General features: G+C 35.7%; 1 protein-coding gene across 6 annotated transcripts in view; it reads left to right on the top strand.

Annotated features, from left to right (window-relative positions):
* ATOSA (atos homolog A) overlaps nucleotides 1-19,026 on the top strand; it is a 99,269-nt gene that overhangs the window by 67,504 nt on the left and 12,739 nt on the right. For all 6 annotated transcript variants that reach the window (XM_058427109.1, XM_032174215.2, XM_058427107.1 and 3 more), the window contains 6 exons: nucleotides 1,312-1,514; nucleotides 1,836-1,961; nucleotides 2,706-4,524; nucleotides 7,849-7,962; nucleotides 11,965-12,044; nucleotides 12,888-12,996. In XM_058427109.1, the coding sequence (XP_058283092.1) occupies nucleotides 1,312-1,514; nucleotides 1,836-1,961; nucleotides 2,706-4,524; nucleotides 7,849-7,962; nucleotides 11,965-12,044; nucleotides 12,888-12,996 (2,451 nt within the window). The remainder of the gene's footprint in view (nucleotides 1-1,311; nucleotides 1,515-1,835; nucleotides 1,962-2,705; nucleotides 4,525-7,848; nucleotides 7,963-11,964; nucleotides 12,045-12,887; nucleotides 12,997-19,026) is intronic.

Here is a 19,026-nt window from a genome sequence, read left to right as displayed (position 1 = left end):
CAGGACACCCGGTCTGGTTTATTTTTAGAATCTCAGCCCTGGCTCATCCACTTTGTGTTGTTATTCATTTGGTAAATTGATGTTGTTATGATTATTTTCCCCGCATTAACCAATTTCCCTTTTGTATTCCTTTTTTTTTAATGGGAAGATATTTTTTATTAATGTTTTTGTGTAACATTGTTCAAAATATTTTGGTGTAGTAGCATATAATTTGCTTTAAGAATTTTTCTCCCACTTATTAGTTTCTCAAATGTGATCCAAAATTTTAAACTCTAAAAATCGTGTCTATTTTGAGGCCGGGCGCAGTGGTTCACACCTGTAATCCCAGCACTTTGGGAGGCTGAGGAGGGCGCATCATGAGGTCAGGAGTTAGAGACCAGCCTGGCCAACATGGTGAAACCTCTTCTCTACTAAAAATACACAACTTCCTTGGGCATGGTGGTGGGTGCCTGTAATCTCAGCTACTCGGGAGGCTGAGGCAGGAGATTCGCTTGAACCCAGGAGGCAGAGGTTGCAGTGAGCCAAGATGGTGCTATTACACTCCAGCCTGGGAGACAAGAGTGAGACTCCATCTCAAAAAAAAAAAAAGATCTTGTTTATTTTGAGTGTTTAATGAAAATGAGTTTTTAATATTTTGGTGTTCAGATTTAAGAAGTAATCTTTCCTGTGAAATGATGAAATTAATAAAGTAAGCAAGGCTGGGCCAACTCAGAGCCTGTCAGACATTGGATGTAGCAGTTCTTTTTCCACAAGGTAGAGCAAAGATACACTCCTCAAGAAAATTTGCATTATAAATGTTCAATACAGCCGGGGCACGGTGGCTCATTCCTATAATCCCAGCACTTTGAGAGGCCAAGGTGGGCAGATCACCTGAGGTTAGGAGTTTGAGATCAGCCTGGCCAACATGGCGAAGCCCTGTCTCTACTAAAAGTATAAAATTAGTCTGGCGTGCTGGCGGGCACCTGTAATCCCAGCTACTTGAGAGGCTGAGGCAGGAGAATCGCTTGAACCCATGAGGTGGAGGTTGCAGAGAGCCGAGATCGCACCACTGCACTGCAGCCTGGGTGACAGAGCAAGTCTCAGTCGCAAAAAAAATAAAATAAATGTTCATTACTAATCCTTGCACTCTAGAGCTCACTAGCATAGATCCGTTATTAAATGAGGAAATCTAGATAGCCAATTCTGAGCAAAGCTCTGCAATAGCTGACTCGTTTCTCATACAGATGTCTACTTTACAATTATAATTTTCTATTTTAAATACAAAATTAGGTGGGTTTTTGAGACATGTTGCTTATATTCATTTTCTCTAAGTGCCGCCAAGCCAGACGAACTAGGTCTGAGGTCACATTGTTGTGGAAGAATAACCTTCCAATCATGGTGGAAATGATGCTACTACCAGACTGCTGCTACAGCGATGATGGGCCCACCACGGAGGGAATTGATCTAAATGATCCTGCAATTAAGCAAGATGCATTATTATTAGAAAGATGGATCTTGGAGCCAGTTCCTCGACAGTAAGTTGTTGAACGTAGTTCAAAGTTGTTCTTGGTAAATCAAGTTTTCCATTACTTCCTATAAATTATTTTAATGTATCATGTCTTTGAATTCCTCTATGTAATAAAATTGAGATAGTATTTATATTTGGCACTAAAAATGAGTAAATATAGTACTTACATTTAGTAATTGTGACTTCAAGTGACATTGTAAGTGCATTCCTATGCTCTTCAAAGCACAAATCCTGAGTGATAAGTTTATGGATATCAGCTTCTGCCATTCTAAAATTCAGTCATTTTGTACTTGCCTACATTTAAATTATGCTTTGTTACTTCCTTTAGGAATGGTGACCGATTTATTGAAGAGAAGACGCTTCTGTTGGCTGTCCGTTCATTTGTGTTTTTTTCTCAATTAAGTGCATGGCTGAGTGTTTCTCATGGTGCTATTCCACGAAATATTCTCTACAGGTATGTCTAGGGCCAAAAAAAAAAGGACAGTGCATATTCAACCACCTTGGTTAGCAACTGAATGGCATTTTACCTTTTAAATAGATTATTTGCTGCAATTCTAAATATAAGTGGATAAAATTTACTGAGGTTTTTCAAAACAAGTTAGAGAGATTTAGATTGACTCAATATGAATTTTGTTTGTTGTATTAAATTTGGTATAGAATAATATCAAGAGAACTTTTAAGCTTACTTTAGAGAACCAATGGACTTAATGCTACTATTATAAAGTAGAAAAGTTTTCTGAGCTGCTGAATTTCTGTGTTTTAATGTTTGGCATCTTGGATAATGTAAACATATAAGCTGCTAAACAGCTAACTGGCTTTTTAGGCAGATGGCCATGAGATAGGGTGTCTCTTAATCACCTTGCACAATAGAATTAGCTGAATCCATTTATGTGCTAGCAATTACAAAGTCCTTTTTTCTGTTTTAACAAATATTTTTAAGTTATAGTATTCTTGAGCTTTAATGCTTAAGTGATCTGGTGTTCTTAAAAAGATCATCTCTTCCAAGCATAAGTTATTATATCACTTATATTGGTTTTATCAGAATTATATGCATGGTAAAGTGGCTAAAAGTAAACCTCAGTGGTAATTAATGCAAACAAAAATAAGTATATGACTGCTTTACATTTAAAATAATATACAATAATAAGGATATAACCTTTATAATCCATTAATACAGTATTTTTCTGTGTGATTCTAGAATCAGTGCTGCTGATGTAGACCTACAGTGGAATTTTTCACAGACTCCAATTGAGCATGTGTTTCCTGTTCCCAATGTTTCTCACAATGTTGCCTTGAAAGTCAGTGTTCAGTCCTTGCCCAGACAATCTAATTATCCAGTTTTGACCTGCAGTATTCACACTAATATTGGCCTTTATGAGAAAAGAATTCAACAACATAAACTTAAAACTCATCAGCACCATAATCCAAATGAAGTAGAACAATGTGGTACAAACAGTTCACAGCGTCTGTGTAGCAAACAAACTTGGACCATGGCACCTGAAAGTGTATTACATGCAAAAAGTGGCCCAAGTCCAGAATATACTGCAGCTGTCAAAAATGTCAAACTGTATCCAGGCACTGGCAGTAAATCTGACCATGGGACATCTCAAGCCAATATTCTAGGCTTTAGTGGTATAGGCGATATAAAATCACATGAAACATCAGTGAGAACTTTAAAATCATTTTCAATGGTTGATTCCAGTATCTCTAACCGCCAGAGTTTCTGGCAGTCAGCTGGTGAGACTAACCCTTTAATAGGCTCTTTAATTCAGGAGCGGCAAGACATCATTGCAAGAATTGCCCAGCATTTGATTCATTGTGATCCCAGCACTTCACATGTTTCTGGACATCCATTTAATACTCGAGAGTCTAGTTCACTCCATTCCAAACTTTTCCGGGTTTCACAAGAAGATGAGAATGTGGGAAAAGGTAAAGAAACTTTCTCCATGACTTACGGTAGTCCAGAGTTTACTTCCCCAGAAGACACCAATGAGGGGAAAATTCGACTAAAACCAGAAACTCCTCGAAGTGAAACTTGTATTTCTAATGACTTTTGTTCTCATATGCCTGTTGGAGAGATTAATCCTTTGATAGGCTCTTTACTCCAGGAGCGGCAAGATGTTATTGCAAGGATTGCTCAACACTTGGAGCACATTGATCCAACAGCATCACATATCCCCCGGCAGTCATTCAACATGCATGACTCCAGTGCGGTTGCATCTAAAGTGTTTAGGAGTTCATATGAAGACAAAAATTTGTTGAAGAAAAATAAGGATGAGTCCTCAGTTTCCATTTCTCACACAAAATGTTCCTTGTTAGGAGACACCAGTGATGGGAAAAACTTAATACCTAATAAATGTTTTACTTCTTTTAAAAATAATAGTAATGAAAAGTGTTCTTTGAAACGTCAAACAAGAAATCAGTGTCAGAACAATCCTAGTGAAATCATCCAAAGTACGTATCAGGAGACACAGAACAAAAGTTCTAGTTTATCGACTTCCTCAATTTTGTCTCAGCACAAAGAAAATAACTTAGATTTGACAAGCAGATTTAAGGAGCAAGAAATGAGCAATGGAATTGATAAACAGTATTCAAATTGCACCAGTATTGACAAACAGATAATTTGTACAAATAAGTATAAGGAAAAAATAATAAATGAGAACTATAATCCAAAATTCTTTGGCAATCTTCAATCTGATCATTCAAAAAAAAATGACTCAAAAATAAAAGTTACTGTGTTGGAAATGTCTGAATATTTGAACAAATATGAAAGCATGTCCTCAAATAAAGACTCAAAAAGGCCTAAGACATGTGAGCAAAATACTCAACTTAATAGCATAGAGAATTATCTCAATAAAGATAATGAAGGTTTCAAATGTAAAAAGTCAGACCAATTAAAAAATGAACAGGATAAGAAAGAAGATCCAACTAATGAAAAATCCCAAAACTATTCTCAGAGAAGAAGTATAAAAGACTGTTTGTCTACATGTGAGCAACCAAAAAATACAGAGGTATTGGTAAGTAACATCGAATATGTCAAATATAAGTCTCAAATATTTGTTATGGTTTAAATTTTGTTCACAGGAGATCTAGTTATAAAGGCCCAAGGTTCCATTATCTATAGGACACACAATCTGATACAATAATAAACCTACAGAACTAGTATTAACATCCTTGCAAATAACCCACTGTCCTAAGAACAAATGCTAAGTAAATGGAGGAAATAAAGATCATGCTGTTTAAAAAATAGGAAATGGTACCTTTTTAAAAAACTGTTAATAGGGCAGTAATTGTTTTCATGACATGTTAGGTCTATTATTTAGGTCTTTTAGCTCTGTTCTCCCCCTGCTCCCCCATCTTAAAGGCCTCTTTTTCTTCTAGTCAGAAGCACCCAGGCCAGGCACAGTGGCTCACAGCCTATAATCCCAACACTTTGGGAGGCCAAGGCAGAAGGATCACTTGAGTTCAGGAGTTGGAGACCAGCCTGGGCAACATAGTGAGACCCTGTCTCTACAAAGAAAAAAAAAAAAGAAAAAAAAAGAAAAATTGGCCAGGCACAGTGGTACATGCCTGTAGGCCTAGCTATTTGGGAGGCCGAAGTGGGGGAATCACTTGAGCCCAGGAGTTGAAGGTTGCAGTGAGCTATGATTGTGCCACTGCATTCCAGCCTGGGCAACAGAGTGAGACCCTGTTTCAAAAAAACAAAAGCAGAAAAAAAACAACCAACCAAAACAGAAGCACTCAGCTTTTTGATATTTGATCTGTAATTTCAAGAGAATGAATACTCTATAATATTTATAAAATACTACTTGGATTTTGTATGTTGCTTGTATGTGACGTTCAGTTATATTACATATTAGGTTTCTGCAAAAGTAGTTGAAGTTTTTGCCATTGAAAGTAATGGCAAACCTCCATTACTTTTGCACCAACCTAATAGGATACTTGGTTCTTTTTGGTACTTCACCATATGGGACAGGTAGGACAGTTATGAGGAAACTGGGACTCAAAGAGAATGACATACCAGTAGCTGTACAAAGTCCTTAGTGATTCAACTGGCACCCCCACCCCAGTCTCTTGACTCCTAATCCAGGCTCCTTTCTACTACCTCACAATAATCAAGGACAAATTTGTGGACTGTACAAGTCCTTGGTTCATTCCTCTTGTTTAGAAAATGAATTAATTCCTCCTGTTGCCCTTTTTTGTTTATTTCAGTACTTATAAACAATTCTTAGAGCAAAAACAGGAGTCAGAGATCAAATTTGTACTAGCTTAATATATTATTTGTTAGCAGGTGGGACCCAATATTAGCAGTGTGCCCATTGTGCTATGCCCTTGGTCAGTTAATGACTTTCAAAGTGTCTATAGGGAAATCACCAAGCTACTGGTCAAAACACCTGAGTTCTAGTCCTGGCTTCACAGTTTAGTCCTTGAGTGACCGTAAATAAGTCGTATTATTTCTAAAAACCTGTTTCCTCGATTTTACAAGACTCATGATTAATCTGTTGCCTGTCTTAGAGTGGTGATAATTAAACAATTTATAAATATTTTGTAGACCTTAATGTACTATATACATAAAATATATTTTAAGTTATTTTCATTTTATTTGATTCCCTACCAAACCACCTTTTAATTTCTAAAAATCATTAAGCTTCACTTTCCTTTACTTTTCCAAGCAGTATCTCAATTATATGGAAAATTTCTTAAGTACCTTGATCCAAGTCTAAATGACCTTGGTTTGTCTTCTTTATCACTCAAATTAGCTTTTCTGGACAAAGTTTTAAAATTTTGTCATGTTTCCAGTTTATGTTTTTCTTCAGAAGATGTCACTCTAACATGGGGTTTAATCAAATGGTAGTTTCCAGTTTTTTAAAAGTATAATTGTCACAAAAACCTACACCGGCCTTAAGAATGTTCGGTTCTTATGATCCTTTCTGTTATCTAATAGGGAGGCTTAAATCTGGCCATGGTATTTTTCAAGCCCACTAAGATTCATTTTTTTCGTGTACCTGTTTTAAATATAATAAACAATTTACTGTGTGCCCCTTCTGAATATTTTACACATGTTGGCTTACTTAATCCCTCTCACTTTGATATGAGGTTAGGTGCTTTTACTAACTTCAGTTTACAAATGAGGACCTTCAGCTAGGGAAATTACATAACTTGCCAGGGTCACAAAGCTAATAAATGGTAGAGCCAAGACCCAGAATAGTCTTTTATAATTTTTATTCATGTAATTTTTATGAACTTCTGATCTTTGGATATAAACTTGTCCAATCCTTAAGAATTAGCCTGTTTCTTGTACCACATCAAAAACAGTACTGTGACTGTATTATATATAATTTTTAATTTACAGTGTTTCTTATATTTCTGTGTCATGTTCCACCAAATTATATCATCTGAAAATGGTTCTTAATATTGACAGCTTTATATTTTACAATGTTATACAAATTTTTCCTGTGAGTACAGTAGTCGCCCCTTATCCATGGTTTCCTTTCCATGGTTTCAGTTACTCATGGTCAACCAGGTCAGAAAATAGGTGAGTACAGTACAATAAGATACTGTGAAAGAGAGAAAGACTACATTCACATAACTTTTATTGTGGCATATTATTATAATTGTATTTTATTATTATCGTTAATCTCTTATTGTACCTAATTTATAAATTAAACTTTAGGATAGGTATGTATAGGAAAATATATATATATTGTTTTGTACTACACGTGATTTCAGGCATCCACTGGGGTTCATGGAATATATCCCCTGAGAATAAGAGGAGACTACCATGGTAGTTTTTTCACAAATTGAAATAATCAGATATTAGTTTGCTAGATGATAAATTCTGAACAAACATGAACATGTAAAGCATTTACATTTGGACATATTTTCTTTAGAACTTAATTTATTCAGCATATTACAATAACCATTTTAGACATTGTTTTCCAATTGGAATATATATAGGGTGTGTAAACATAAGATGTAGATATACAGTTTGAGCATCCCAAATTTGAAATGTTCAAAAATCCCAAACTTTCTGATTGCTGACAAGGTGCTCAAAGGAAATTTTCATTGGAATGTTTCAGATTTGGGATTTTTGCATTTGGGGTGATTAACCAGTAAAGTATATATGATGCAAATATTCCAAAATCAGAAAAAAAATCCAAACTTCTAAACACTTCTAGTCCCCTAGTATTTTGGATAAGGGATATCCCATCTGTATGTCACCAACTTCACCAGCAATACCTCAGAATGTATTACGAATGAGTCTGAAAACAAAAACACTGTCCGAGTTCTTTAAATGATATTTAAATATTACAGTTAACATCTAATTGTTTTCCTAACAGAGGACTACACTGAAACATTCAAATGTGTGGCGAAAACATAATTTTCATTCCTTGGATGGAACTTCAACTAGAGCCTTTCATCCTCAAACTGGATTGCCTCTTCTTTCAAGCCCTGTAAGCATTTTTTTTCTTATCTCATGCTTAGAACTTACATACATCTGAAAGGTTTACAAATAATTTCATTCAAATTTCAATTGAAAAAAATTTAAATATCTTTAAATTTCCAGTTAGGAAACATTTTATTTTTTGACAACACATTTAACGGCTATGTGATAATACAGGAATAGACAAAAATGTGAATAAAAATGAAATTTATTAGTTATAAAATTTCTCTGAAATTCTTTTGCCTGAAATTTTAAATGTTACTAGATGTGAAAAAAACAAAAACCATCAAGTGGATTTGTATCTTGCTGATACTAACTGGGTCATCTGCAAGTTAAATCTATTGCTATTTTTGATTTGGAATCCCTTCACTTAATCATCTTGAGACATATAAATCTCTCCACTCCTCAATTACTAATAGATTTAGAGATCTGAGTGCAGTGGTTAAAAGCATCACTTTGGAGTCACACTGAATTCCCCCTAGTTATGCAACACAATCTCTTGGAGTCTCAGTTTCCTCAAATGTAAATTAGCATAATAATGTCTACCTTAGTGTTGTGAGGATGGTTAGTATCATCCCTCTTGCATGTAAGCAGTCAGTAGTTAGTTCGTATGGCTACCATTTCAGTTAAAATTGAGGTAAGCAGTAAATTGTATAGCAGAACTAAAAATCCGTGTAATTTGCCACAAACATATTTTTAGTTGTATGTGTTTTTTAGTAAGTAAAAGAATACAGTATCTCGCATATGTTCAAAAAATAATTATTGAACAATAGATGTAGAATTTAAATGTATAACTTGGACCTCAGGCTTCTATTTTAGAAAAGTTGAAGTCCAAACAACTTTAAAAAATTCCAAATGGATTTTGTTGTTTTTTTGTATTTTTAGTAGAGACGGGGTTTCACCGTGTTAGCCAGGATGGCCTCGATCTCTTGACCTCGTGATCCGCCCACCTCCGCCTCTGCCTCCCAAAGTGCTGGGATTACAGGCGTGAGCCAGGGCACCCAGCCATGTTTTTTAAAATTCTTATGGGTACATAATAATTGTATATATTTACAGGGTACGTGTGATGTTTTGATACAGGCATACAATGTGTAATGATCAAATCGGAGTAAATGGATTATCTGTCACTTCAAGCCTTTATCGTTTCTTTATGTTAGGAACCTTCCTATTTCGCTCTTATTTTTAAATATACAATAAATTATTAACTATAGTTTATATATATAATTATATTATACAATAAATTATTAACTATAGTCACTACCAAATACTAGATCTTATTCATTGTATCCAACAGTATTTTTGAACCCATTAACCATTCCCACTTTATCCTCCCTCCTCACAACTCTTCCAAGCCTCTGGCAACCATCCTTATAGCCTTTATCTTCATTGGTTCAATTGTTTTTGTTAAGCTTCCCCATATGAGTGAGAACATGGAATATTTGTCTTTCTTGCCTAGCCTATTTCACTTAGCATAATGTCCTTCAGTTTCATTCATATTGTTGCAAATGACAGGATTTCATTCCTCTTATGGCTGAATAATATTCCATTGTGTGTATACTACATTTCCTTTATTCATCTATTGATAGACACTTAGGTTGCTTCCATATCTTGGCTGTTGCAAATGGTGCTGCAGTAAACATTGGAGTGCAGCTATCTCTTTAATATACTAATTTCCCTTTTTTTTTCCCTTAAGATATATGCCCAGCAGTGGGATTGCTGGGTCATATGGTAGTTCTATTTTTAGTTTTTTGAGGAACTTCCATAGTCTTCTCCACAGTGGCTGTACTAATTTACATTCCCACTAATAGTGAATGAGGGTTTCCCTTTTGTTCCATCCGTGCCAGCATCCGTTATTGCCTGTCTTGGATAGAAGTCATTGTAACTGGAGTGAGACAACATCTCATTATGGTTTTAATTTGCATTTCTCTGATTAGTGGTGTTGAGCATTTTTTCATATACCTGTTGGCCATTTGCATATTGTCTTTTGAGAAACGTCTGTTCAGATTTTTTTTGTCCATTTTAAAATAAAACTCCAAATGTTTGACCTACCTAAGAGGTGATTTAAAATGCCCAAGTGATCAGGGAAGAAATTTTCAGCATCTTGCTGGTGTAAAAAGCACCACAGACTTCTGGTCAGTATGGTAGACTGAGTCAATACAGGAAGACACTTGCCCCTTCCCCCACACAGAGATTCTGGAAGAAGTATAACTTCCAAATGCGTCATGTTATGTAAGAACAAGAAAGAAAAATTCCCAAGGAGTAACCTGGGGCAAATTTCGGTCCGCTAGGATATTTGAACCTAAAATAGCAGGGTTCAAATCCCTGCTGAGAACAGGAATCAAGGCTGCAAGTCTGTAACAATCTTAGCTGAGACCATATTCTTCATAAAGCCAGGCACAGGGAAGACTGGCCTTCTACAAAATGAGAGAGGGGAAAATATATCCATCTATTTACTCAGGGGTGGAGTACATGGGAGAAAAAGAAGCACCTGAAAGAAATCTTGCCTAAATCTAAGCCACACATGGTAGGGGTTCTGAATTTATGCTACCTATGAGATTCAGAGATATCTAGCTAAGAAATAGCCATAAAAACTAAATTGGAACCCATGAAATCCATTTAGTATTAGTAGGGGAAACATGAAACTATCCCACATCTATAACCCAGGGCAGCGAGGATTTATTTTTATAGAAAATACCTCTTACTGAAGATGACCTTAGAGGAAAAAAAATTACAAAGCACCTTAAAAGAATCAGCAGGAGCAAGAAATGGGAGGATGCACTTACAGGAACTCTGTTATCAGAGCAACTTGAGAGTTAAAAATAACTGTTTAAAGTGTTCTGGGAGATAGATGAAGGCAAAGATAGGGAATTTAGATGAAAGAACGTGGATTTGAACTAAATAGAAATTCTAGATATGAAAAATGCGTGAAGTGTATACACACACATGCATACACATACAGATGAATTAAACAGCAAACTAGGATCAGCTCAATAGAGATTTTGTGAGTAGACAAATATTTAGGAAGCACCTAGAATGAAGCACAAAAAGGAAGAGAAATAGTAAAATACAAAAAAGCCATAAAGAGAATGAGATGTTCAATGGAAGTCTGGTAGAAGTTTAAAAAGGAGGACTAAATAGAATAAGAAAATGCAATATTAGAAATGAAGGTAGAGAACTTTCCAGAATTGATGACATGAGGGTTTAGATTGAAAATTTCACAATAAGTTCTTACCACAGTAAATAGCATGGTGCACTTGTACAACTCTCCAAAATGTTGAGGTGGTTTAAATTTTCACTGTCATCTGTTTCTTCAGTCACTAATTAGACCAGAGAGTCAGGTACACATATTTAATATTCTAGAAACAAAACTGTCTAACTTGTATGTTGTATATGATTTTACCTTTAATTAACATTTAGGTCTTTGATTTTAGGATATTTTGAGCTAGGTGATGTTTTGCTCTAAATGTAATTTGGTATACAGTGATGGTTGAAAACCTAGGAGCGTAGTACTTTTCAAATCTATTCTCTGTAAAGCATTAGGATTCTTGGAAATGTTGCAGTAGGTGGAACGGGCAAAGGGTGGGCAGTGCTGGTGGGGCCTCAGGCTCCTATCTCTATTTCAGTTTTCTTTTTTTTTTTTTTCCTTTTTATTTTAAAGTTGGAAGTGTTTCCCACCTCCCAGAAAAATAGAGAAGTATACAAAAAAGCAAAATCTTCCTTATATTATATATTGGAATTCCTTGCAGGATTTGGTTTTGGAAAAAACTGTTTCTGCTTCTTAAAAAATCAAAACCTAGTAAAAGTGCTTTTATTAATCATCTGTTTTTTCAACACTAGTTAATAAAATAACATAAGGACAATATGTAATGAACAGCATGATTTTAAATAAGCTATTATAGGAGAAGTTGTAATATTTCAAAGATATGCTTAAATTTCATTTAAAAAGTATTTTATCAATTCAAGAAAAAAATTAGTTTTTTTTTAATATCACAAATGATCATTTTGACCTTAGGTTCCTCAAAGAAAAACACAATCAGGTTGCTTTGATCTGGATTCTTCATTACTACATCTGAAAAGCTTCTCATCTAGAAGGTATTTATCTCAAAATATATTTGTGTGTTTCAAACAGAATTTCACAAAATTCTGGTCTTTAACAATAAATAATGTTGATTCTAAAAATCAGAATTGTAACAGGAATCTTTGAGTATGATACCATGTACACACGCAGTTATTAAGGATGAATGTGGAAGAAATTAAGGCAATGAGTAGCAACTTTATAGTGGTCATTGTAATAAACTCTTACATTGGTTTTGAGTGGTTTTATATATTTCTAGTTATTAACCTCTGCTACCTTTTACTCTTTCAGGGAAAAAAAAAACAACCTTGGCCATTTTTTTCCATGTTGGCAAATAATACTCTGATTATAATCTTTAGTCACACAATTTTGCCCTTGTATTCTCATTCTTAACTGAAAATAAGATTGATATAGAAGTCTGCATTATTATTTATTTCCAGTAGATGCCACTATGTGATATGTTCTAAATTCCACCTCGAAACCTTTTAGGATGTGTGTATGTGTGTTTATAAAATATAAAATATAAAGAAAGATAAAATCTGAGAATTTTAAACTTGAAACTTTATATTTTAAAATTTGGTAACATTAATTTATTATGGTAGTTTGAGTTGTTCAGATTTTCTTAATTTTGTACAAAAGTAAATAATATTGTGCCTTGGCTTGGTGACTCACACCTGTAATCTCCAGCACTTTGGGAGGCTGAGGCAGGAGGATTGCCTGAAGCCAGGAGTTTGAGCTGTATGAGCTGTGATAGTGCCACTGTACTCCAGCCTGGGTGACAGAGTGAGACCCTGTCTCAAGATTTAAAAAATAAAGTATTGTGGCTAATGTGTTCTTTTGCTGATTTGTTTTTCTAATAGTCCTCGACCATGTTTAAACATTGAAGATGATCCAGATATTCATGAAAAACCATTTTTGAGTTCTAGTGCTCCACCTATAACAAGTCTTAGTCTCCTAGGAAATTTTGAGGTAATGTGCTTTGAAACTGTTCTTTAAATGAAAATTTTATACCCTAGGTTCCAGGGTGTCATTTTATGTCTTTAACTTTGGTTGTGAAAAGGAAAGAAATAATTGTCTTTTTTCAAGCCTTGAAATTACCTTTTTTATTTTATTTTCACAAGAAAGGAAGTCAGAATTGTTGGCAGTGATGTCTTAGAATTGGATAGCTGGTAGTGGAGAAGAGAAGACCTGATGAAGTCAGGTTGGATTGAGGAATCTGTTACTTAAGCCAGGAGCATAGATTTGACCACATCTTCTTACTTGGTAAAATTGGGTCTGGGACCCAGAGAAAATAATGGTGGGCTATTAGCAGCCCCCTTATAATCAGGAAAGTTGATTTGCAAAACCAAAAGGTTCTCTGTACTTTATTTGCAACTTCTTTGTAAATCTACAGCTATTCTAAAGTAATAAGGTTATTTTTTAAAAATTCAAATAAAGATTTCTGATATGTTTACTCCCAATATTTCTACTTGGGGTCAAGTAGAAATCATGGGTTTCAATTGTCTGTAATTAGAAATCAGCTTAACCTTAAACATGAACTTGTAAATGACATTTTTAAAGTGATTTTAACTGGTGAGTTTTTTAGAAGAAAATAATTAAAATTTTATATTTTTAAGATAAATAGTTTTACAGGAGTTGTGTTTTGATATATTAACCATTTGCTTTATAACTGTTTTACTCGTGAAGCTATCTTTCAAAGTCTTAGTGGAAATGAAAAGATATTTCATGATAAGTCTTTTCCATGTCACTTCCAAGGTATCAGTTCAGAGATGTCAAGATCTCTATTCCTCTTTGTCATCAAATTAAAATTGCAGAGGCCATTGTGAGGGATGGGTGGCTCAGCAACCTTTGTACTACAAGAAATTATTTTTCTTGCTCCTTTTGAGGCTTGTACTACAAAAAATGTGTAAGTGAAAAAGAGAGCAGTCTGATATGTGCAAACTTTGGAAAAGGGAATGTATTAGACTGTTTTTGCATTGCTATGAAGAAAGGCCAGAGGCTGGATAATTTATAAAGAAAAGAGGTTTAATTGGCTCACAGTTCTGCAGGCTTTACATGAAGCATGGTGCTGATGAGGCCTCGGGGAGCTTTTACTTATGGTGATAGGCAAAGTGGGAACAGGCACATCATATGGTGAGAGCAGGAGCAAGAGAGCAAGGAGGGAGGTGCCATATGCTTTTAAACAACGAGATCTCATAAGAACCTACTATTGCAAGGACAGAACCAAGCCATTTGTGAAAGATCCACCTCCATGACCGAAATACCTCCTACCAGGCCCCACCTTCAACATTGGGGATTACATTTCAACATGAGGTTTGAAGGGGACAATATGCAAACCATGTCAGAGAAGATAGTTAAAGATCAGTACACAGTTTTTTTCAGAGGATTCTGTTTGTGCAGATATATGTACATTTTTCAAGTGACTTAAGGAAGAAATAGAGATGTTCTGAGACTATCCAACCCATAGGTCTTATTTATAATGAATTTGATGTTTTCTTTTTTTTTTTTGAGACGGAGTCTGGCTCTGTCACCCAGGCTGAAGTGCAGTGGCGCGATCTCGGCTCACTGCAAGCTCCGCCTCCCGGGTTCACACCATTCTCCTGCCTCAGCCTCTCCGAGTAGCTGGGACTACAGGCGCCCGCCACCACGCCCAGCTAATTTTTTGTATTTTTAGTAGAGACGGGGTTTCACCGTGGTCTCGATCTCCTGACCTCGTGATCCGCCCGCCTTGGCCTCCCAAAGTGCTGGGATTAGAAGCATGAGCCACCTCGCCCGGCCTGATGTTTTCTTAAGTAAATTACAGAAGATATTTCCTCTGCTTAGTGAATTTGACATTCTGTGCAATAAAAGATGGGGTTAGACTTGAATCACTAAAATGACACATTAGACTTGTTTAATGAAAACAGGGCAAAGTCTTACCCCTGTAATGTTGTTGGGGGAAATCATGATCCTTAGACATTATTTGTGGGACATTAGGTGGAGTCTGGAAACACATAGACACAGAATAACACCCAGATAGTCTAATAGCTAATAGTCACCCTTTCTTGCCACGATTTAGAGCAAGCTTGTCCAGCCTGTGGCCCAGGACAGCTTTGAATGCAGCCCAACACAAATTCGTAAACTTTCTTAAAATGTTGTTAGATTTTTTTGTGTGATTTTTTTTTTAAGCTCATCAGCTATTGTTAATGGGTGTGTATATGTATGTATCTATATATATATATATATATATATATATGTAGATATATATTTTTTTTTTTTTTAGACAGAGTCTCACTCTGTTCCCCAGGTCTGAGTGCAGTGGCGCAACCTTGGCTCACTGCAACCTCCACCTCCCAGGTTCAAGCAGTTCTCCTGCCTCAGCCTCCCAAGTAACTGGGATTACAAGAGTGCGCCACCATGCCCAGCTAATTTTTGTGTTTTCAGTAGAGACGAGTTTCACCATGCTGGTCGGGCTGGTCTCAAACTCTTGACCTCAGGTGATCCACCTGCTTCGGCCTCCCAAAGTGCTGGGATTACAGGCATAAGCCACCACGCCTAGCCAATGTTAGTATATTTTGCATGTGGCCCAAGACAATTCATATTTTACATATGCCCCAAGACAATTCTTCCAGTGTGGCCCAGGGAAGCCAAAAGATTGGACACCCCTGACTTAGAGTTTTCTACTGCAAAACCTTGTCATCATCCATTCAATTCATCTGTCCTGTGATTTTCTTCAGTCAGTTCAGTCCAGCATAATACAACCATTGGAAATGAGTTATTTTTCCTATATGAGGGAATCTTAGTGCTTTCTGTCACTATAAAATAGCTTGTATATTCTATAATTTTATATAAATGTAGTCACACAGTATTTACTCTTAGGGGGTGGCTTGGGGATTTATTTAACTCAGTGTCATTGTTTTTAAGATAATCCATGTTGTCCTGTGTATCAAGAGTTCATTCGTTTTCATTGCTCTTGTATGGATAGACCACGGTTTGTTTATTCATTCACCTGATTTTAGACATTTGGGTTGTCACCAGTTTGGGGTTATTAAAAATAAAGCTGCTATAAACATTTGTGTATGGATTTTTATGTGGACATAAATTTTCATCTCACTTGGGTAACTACCCAGAGTACAATAGAATAGAATAGAATAGAATAGAATAGAATAGAATAGAATAGAATAGAATAGAATAGGTAATAGGATAGATGTATGTTTAACTGTTAAGAAACTGCCAAGCTATTTTCCAAAGTGATTATACCATTTTAATTTGCATCAGCATTGTATGAGAGTTCTAGTTCTTCCACATCCTTGCCAATGTTTGCAATGATCAGTCATTTTCATCTTAATTATTGTGGTTTTAATTTGTATTTCCCTGATGACTATTGATGTTGATCCTCTTTTCCTGCACTTACTTGCCAAATAAGCATATATGTTTTCCAAATATTTTTTCCAAGTCTGAAGTTTGGCTGTACATTTTTGTGACAGTGTGTTTACAAGAGTAAAATATTTTAAGTTTTTTGATGTCAAATTTATTAACATTTTCTTTAATGAATCTTACTTTTGATGTTGAATCTAAAAAAACATTGCCAAGCCCAAGGCTTCTTTACACTAGTACTGTTGATATTTGAGTTAGATAATTCTTCTGAAGGGCTGTTTGTGCATTGTGGGATGTTTAGCAGAATCTCTGGCCTCTACCCACTTGATTACAATAGTACCCCCCTGCCTAGTTCTAGCAACCAAAAATGTCTTCGTGTATTACCATATGTCCCCTGGGCGAGAACCACTGGCCCAACCCGAGGTCACAAAGCTTTTTTTCTGTTTTGTTCTGAAAGTTTGTGTTAGCTCATACGTTTAGATCTGTGATCTATTTTGAGTTAATTTTTACATGATAGGAGGTGTGCAGTCAAGGTTCCCTTTTACGCATATGGATGTTCAGTTTTCTAGTCTTGAAATCAGGTAATGTGAGTCCTAACTTTATTGTTCTTCCTCGGAATTGCTTAAACTATTCTAGCTCCTTTATTTTTCGTATAAATTTTAGAATCATCTTGTGTATTTCCACAAAATAGCCTGCTGAGATTTTGTTTGGCTTACATTAATACAGATCAATGGGAGGAAAATTGACATCTTAAAAAATACAAAGTCTTTCAATCCGTGAAATCCATTTATTTATATATTCTTTTATTTCTTTCATCAGTGTTTTATAGTTTTTAGCATGCATATCTTGGACATCTTTTTTTTTTTAACAGGGGTAGGGACTTTTCTTTGTCACCCAGGCTGGAGTGTAGCTGCGTGATCATACCTCATTGCAGCCTTGATCTCCTGGGTTGAAGCAATCATCCCACCTCAGCCTCCCGAGTCGCTAGGACTCCACGCTTGTACCACCACACCCAGCTAATTTTTTTAAAAAATTTTGTAGAAATAGGGCTGTGCTGTGTTTGTACAGGCTTTTCGTAAACTCCTGGCCTCAAGCAATCTGCTCACCTCAGTCTCCCAAACTGCTGGGATTCCAAATGTGAGCCACCACGCCTAGCCCAGATTTTTGATATCTTTTTGTAGATGTATACCTAAGTATTTCATGTTTTCTGGGATATTGTAACTTAAAAATTAATTGTCAATTGTTCATTGCTAGTATTTTTAAATGAATGTATGTGTTATGTGTGTTATCTATAAAAAATCACCAGTGATCTTGCTCAACTCACTTACTAATTTCAGTAGATTTTTAAAAATAATCCTTGGGATTTTTCTACATAGACAGTCTTGTCATCTATAAATAGGGATAGTTTTGGCTTTTTATTTTCATGCCTTTTTTTTTCTTGTTATACTGTACTGAGTGGGGCCTAGCATATATGCTTGTATATTAAATTTACAAAAATCCAGATTATCTCAGATTGGTCATTTGCCTTAATCCATAAACATTTTTGTATGTGCCTCTATGAAAATTTTTTGCATCTTCAGAATGGACTTCTTATTTAAGAAACATTTGTTGAGTACTTACTATGTGCTAGGAATACAAAGTTTAAATGATAAAGTTCCTGCCTTAGAGACGTTTATTGTCTACTGGAGAAGGTGGGCATATAATTTACCCAGGCGGGTAAATAATTTATAAACTCAAGTAATTAGCATTGTAATAGAAGTTGCCTAGTACTTGTATATCTACTATCTCTGCTAAAAGGATTGAGGAAAGCTTTACTGAGGAACTGTCATTTGAGCTTGGTCACAAAAGATGAGAAGGAATTTGCCAGGTAAATTTGTGCAGGAATCAGAGATTCTAGACAAAGGGAACTGCATGTGCAAACGTAAAAGAGCATGGCGATGTTGGAAAGGATCAACTGGAGCTAGAGCATGGGACTCTGTACATGTTGGGAGAGATGAAACGAGAGGCATGGTGGAGCTTAAGTGCTGTGCTATGAATGTTGACCTCATCCTATAGACAGCAGGAAACAAGGTTTTTAAGTGGTAGCTGATACTATAAGGCTTTTTTCAAAAAAAGAAAAAACTCTGGCAGTAGTACAGAAGATACACTACAGATGGAAAGACTAATTAGAAGATGTAGCATTTATTCAGAGGAGAGGTTATGAGGATCACCTAGGTCACTAGGATAGTGGTGGTAGTGGGGATGGAAAGGAGACCCTGAGACTGAGAGGTAAAATCAACAGGATATGGACTGGATTGATTAGAGGGCAAAAAGGAGATATAGAAGGTTGATTGTGACCCAGGTCTTTTGGCTTTATCTTTTTGATCAGGAGATTAGAATTGCTGATATGTCACTTTCACATTTAGACTACACAAACTTTTAGAATCATGAGGCTTTGTAGCATTTCTTTTCAAAGAATTAACCAAAGGAATGCTACTCACATTTCATGATGTATGCATATATGTGTTGATATATTTATATAAAATAAAGCTTGTGAAAAGTTTTAAATGTTTCTCATAAGTGGGAAGATAACCACTAAATTGTTAAAAGTAATTATCTCAGTGAGTGACCTTGGGGGAGGGATGGATAAGGAGCTTCTGTACT

The sequence above is a fragment of the Hylobates moloch genome, unplaced genomic scaffold (genome assembly GCF_009828535.3).
Source record: "Hylobates moloch isolate HMO894 unplaced genomic scaffold, HMol_V3 SCAFFOLD_14, whole genome shotgun sequence".
In the NCBI taxonomy this organism is placed as follows: domain Eukaryota; kingdom Metazoa; phylum Chordata; class Mammalia; order Primates; family Hylobatidae; genus Hylobates; species Hylobates moloch.
The sequence above is the reverse complement of the archived record's forward strand: the minus strand, read 5'-3'. Positions and strand labels throughout refer to the sequence as shown.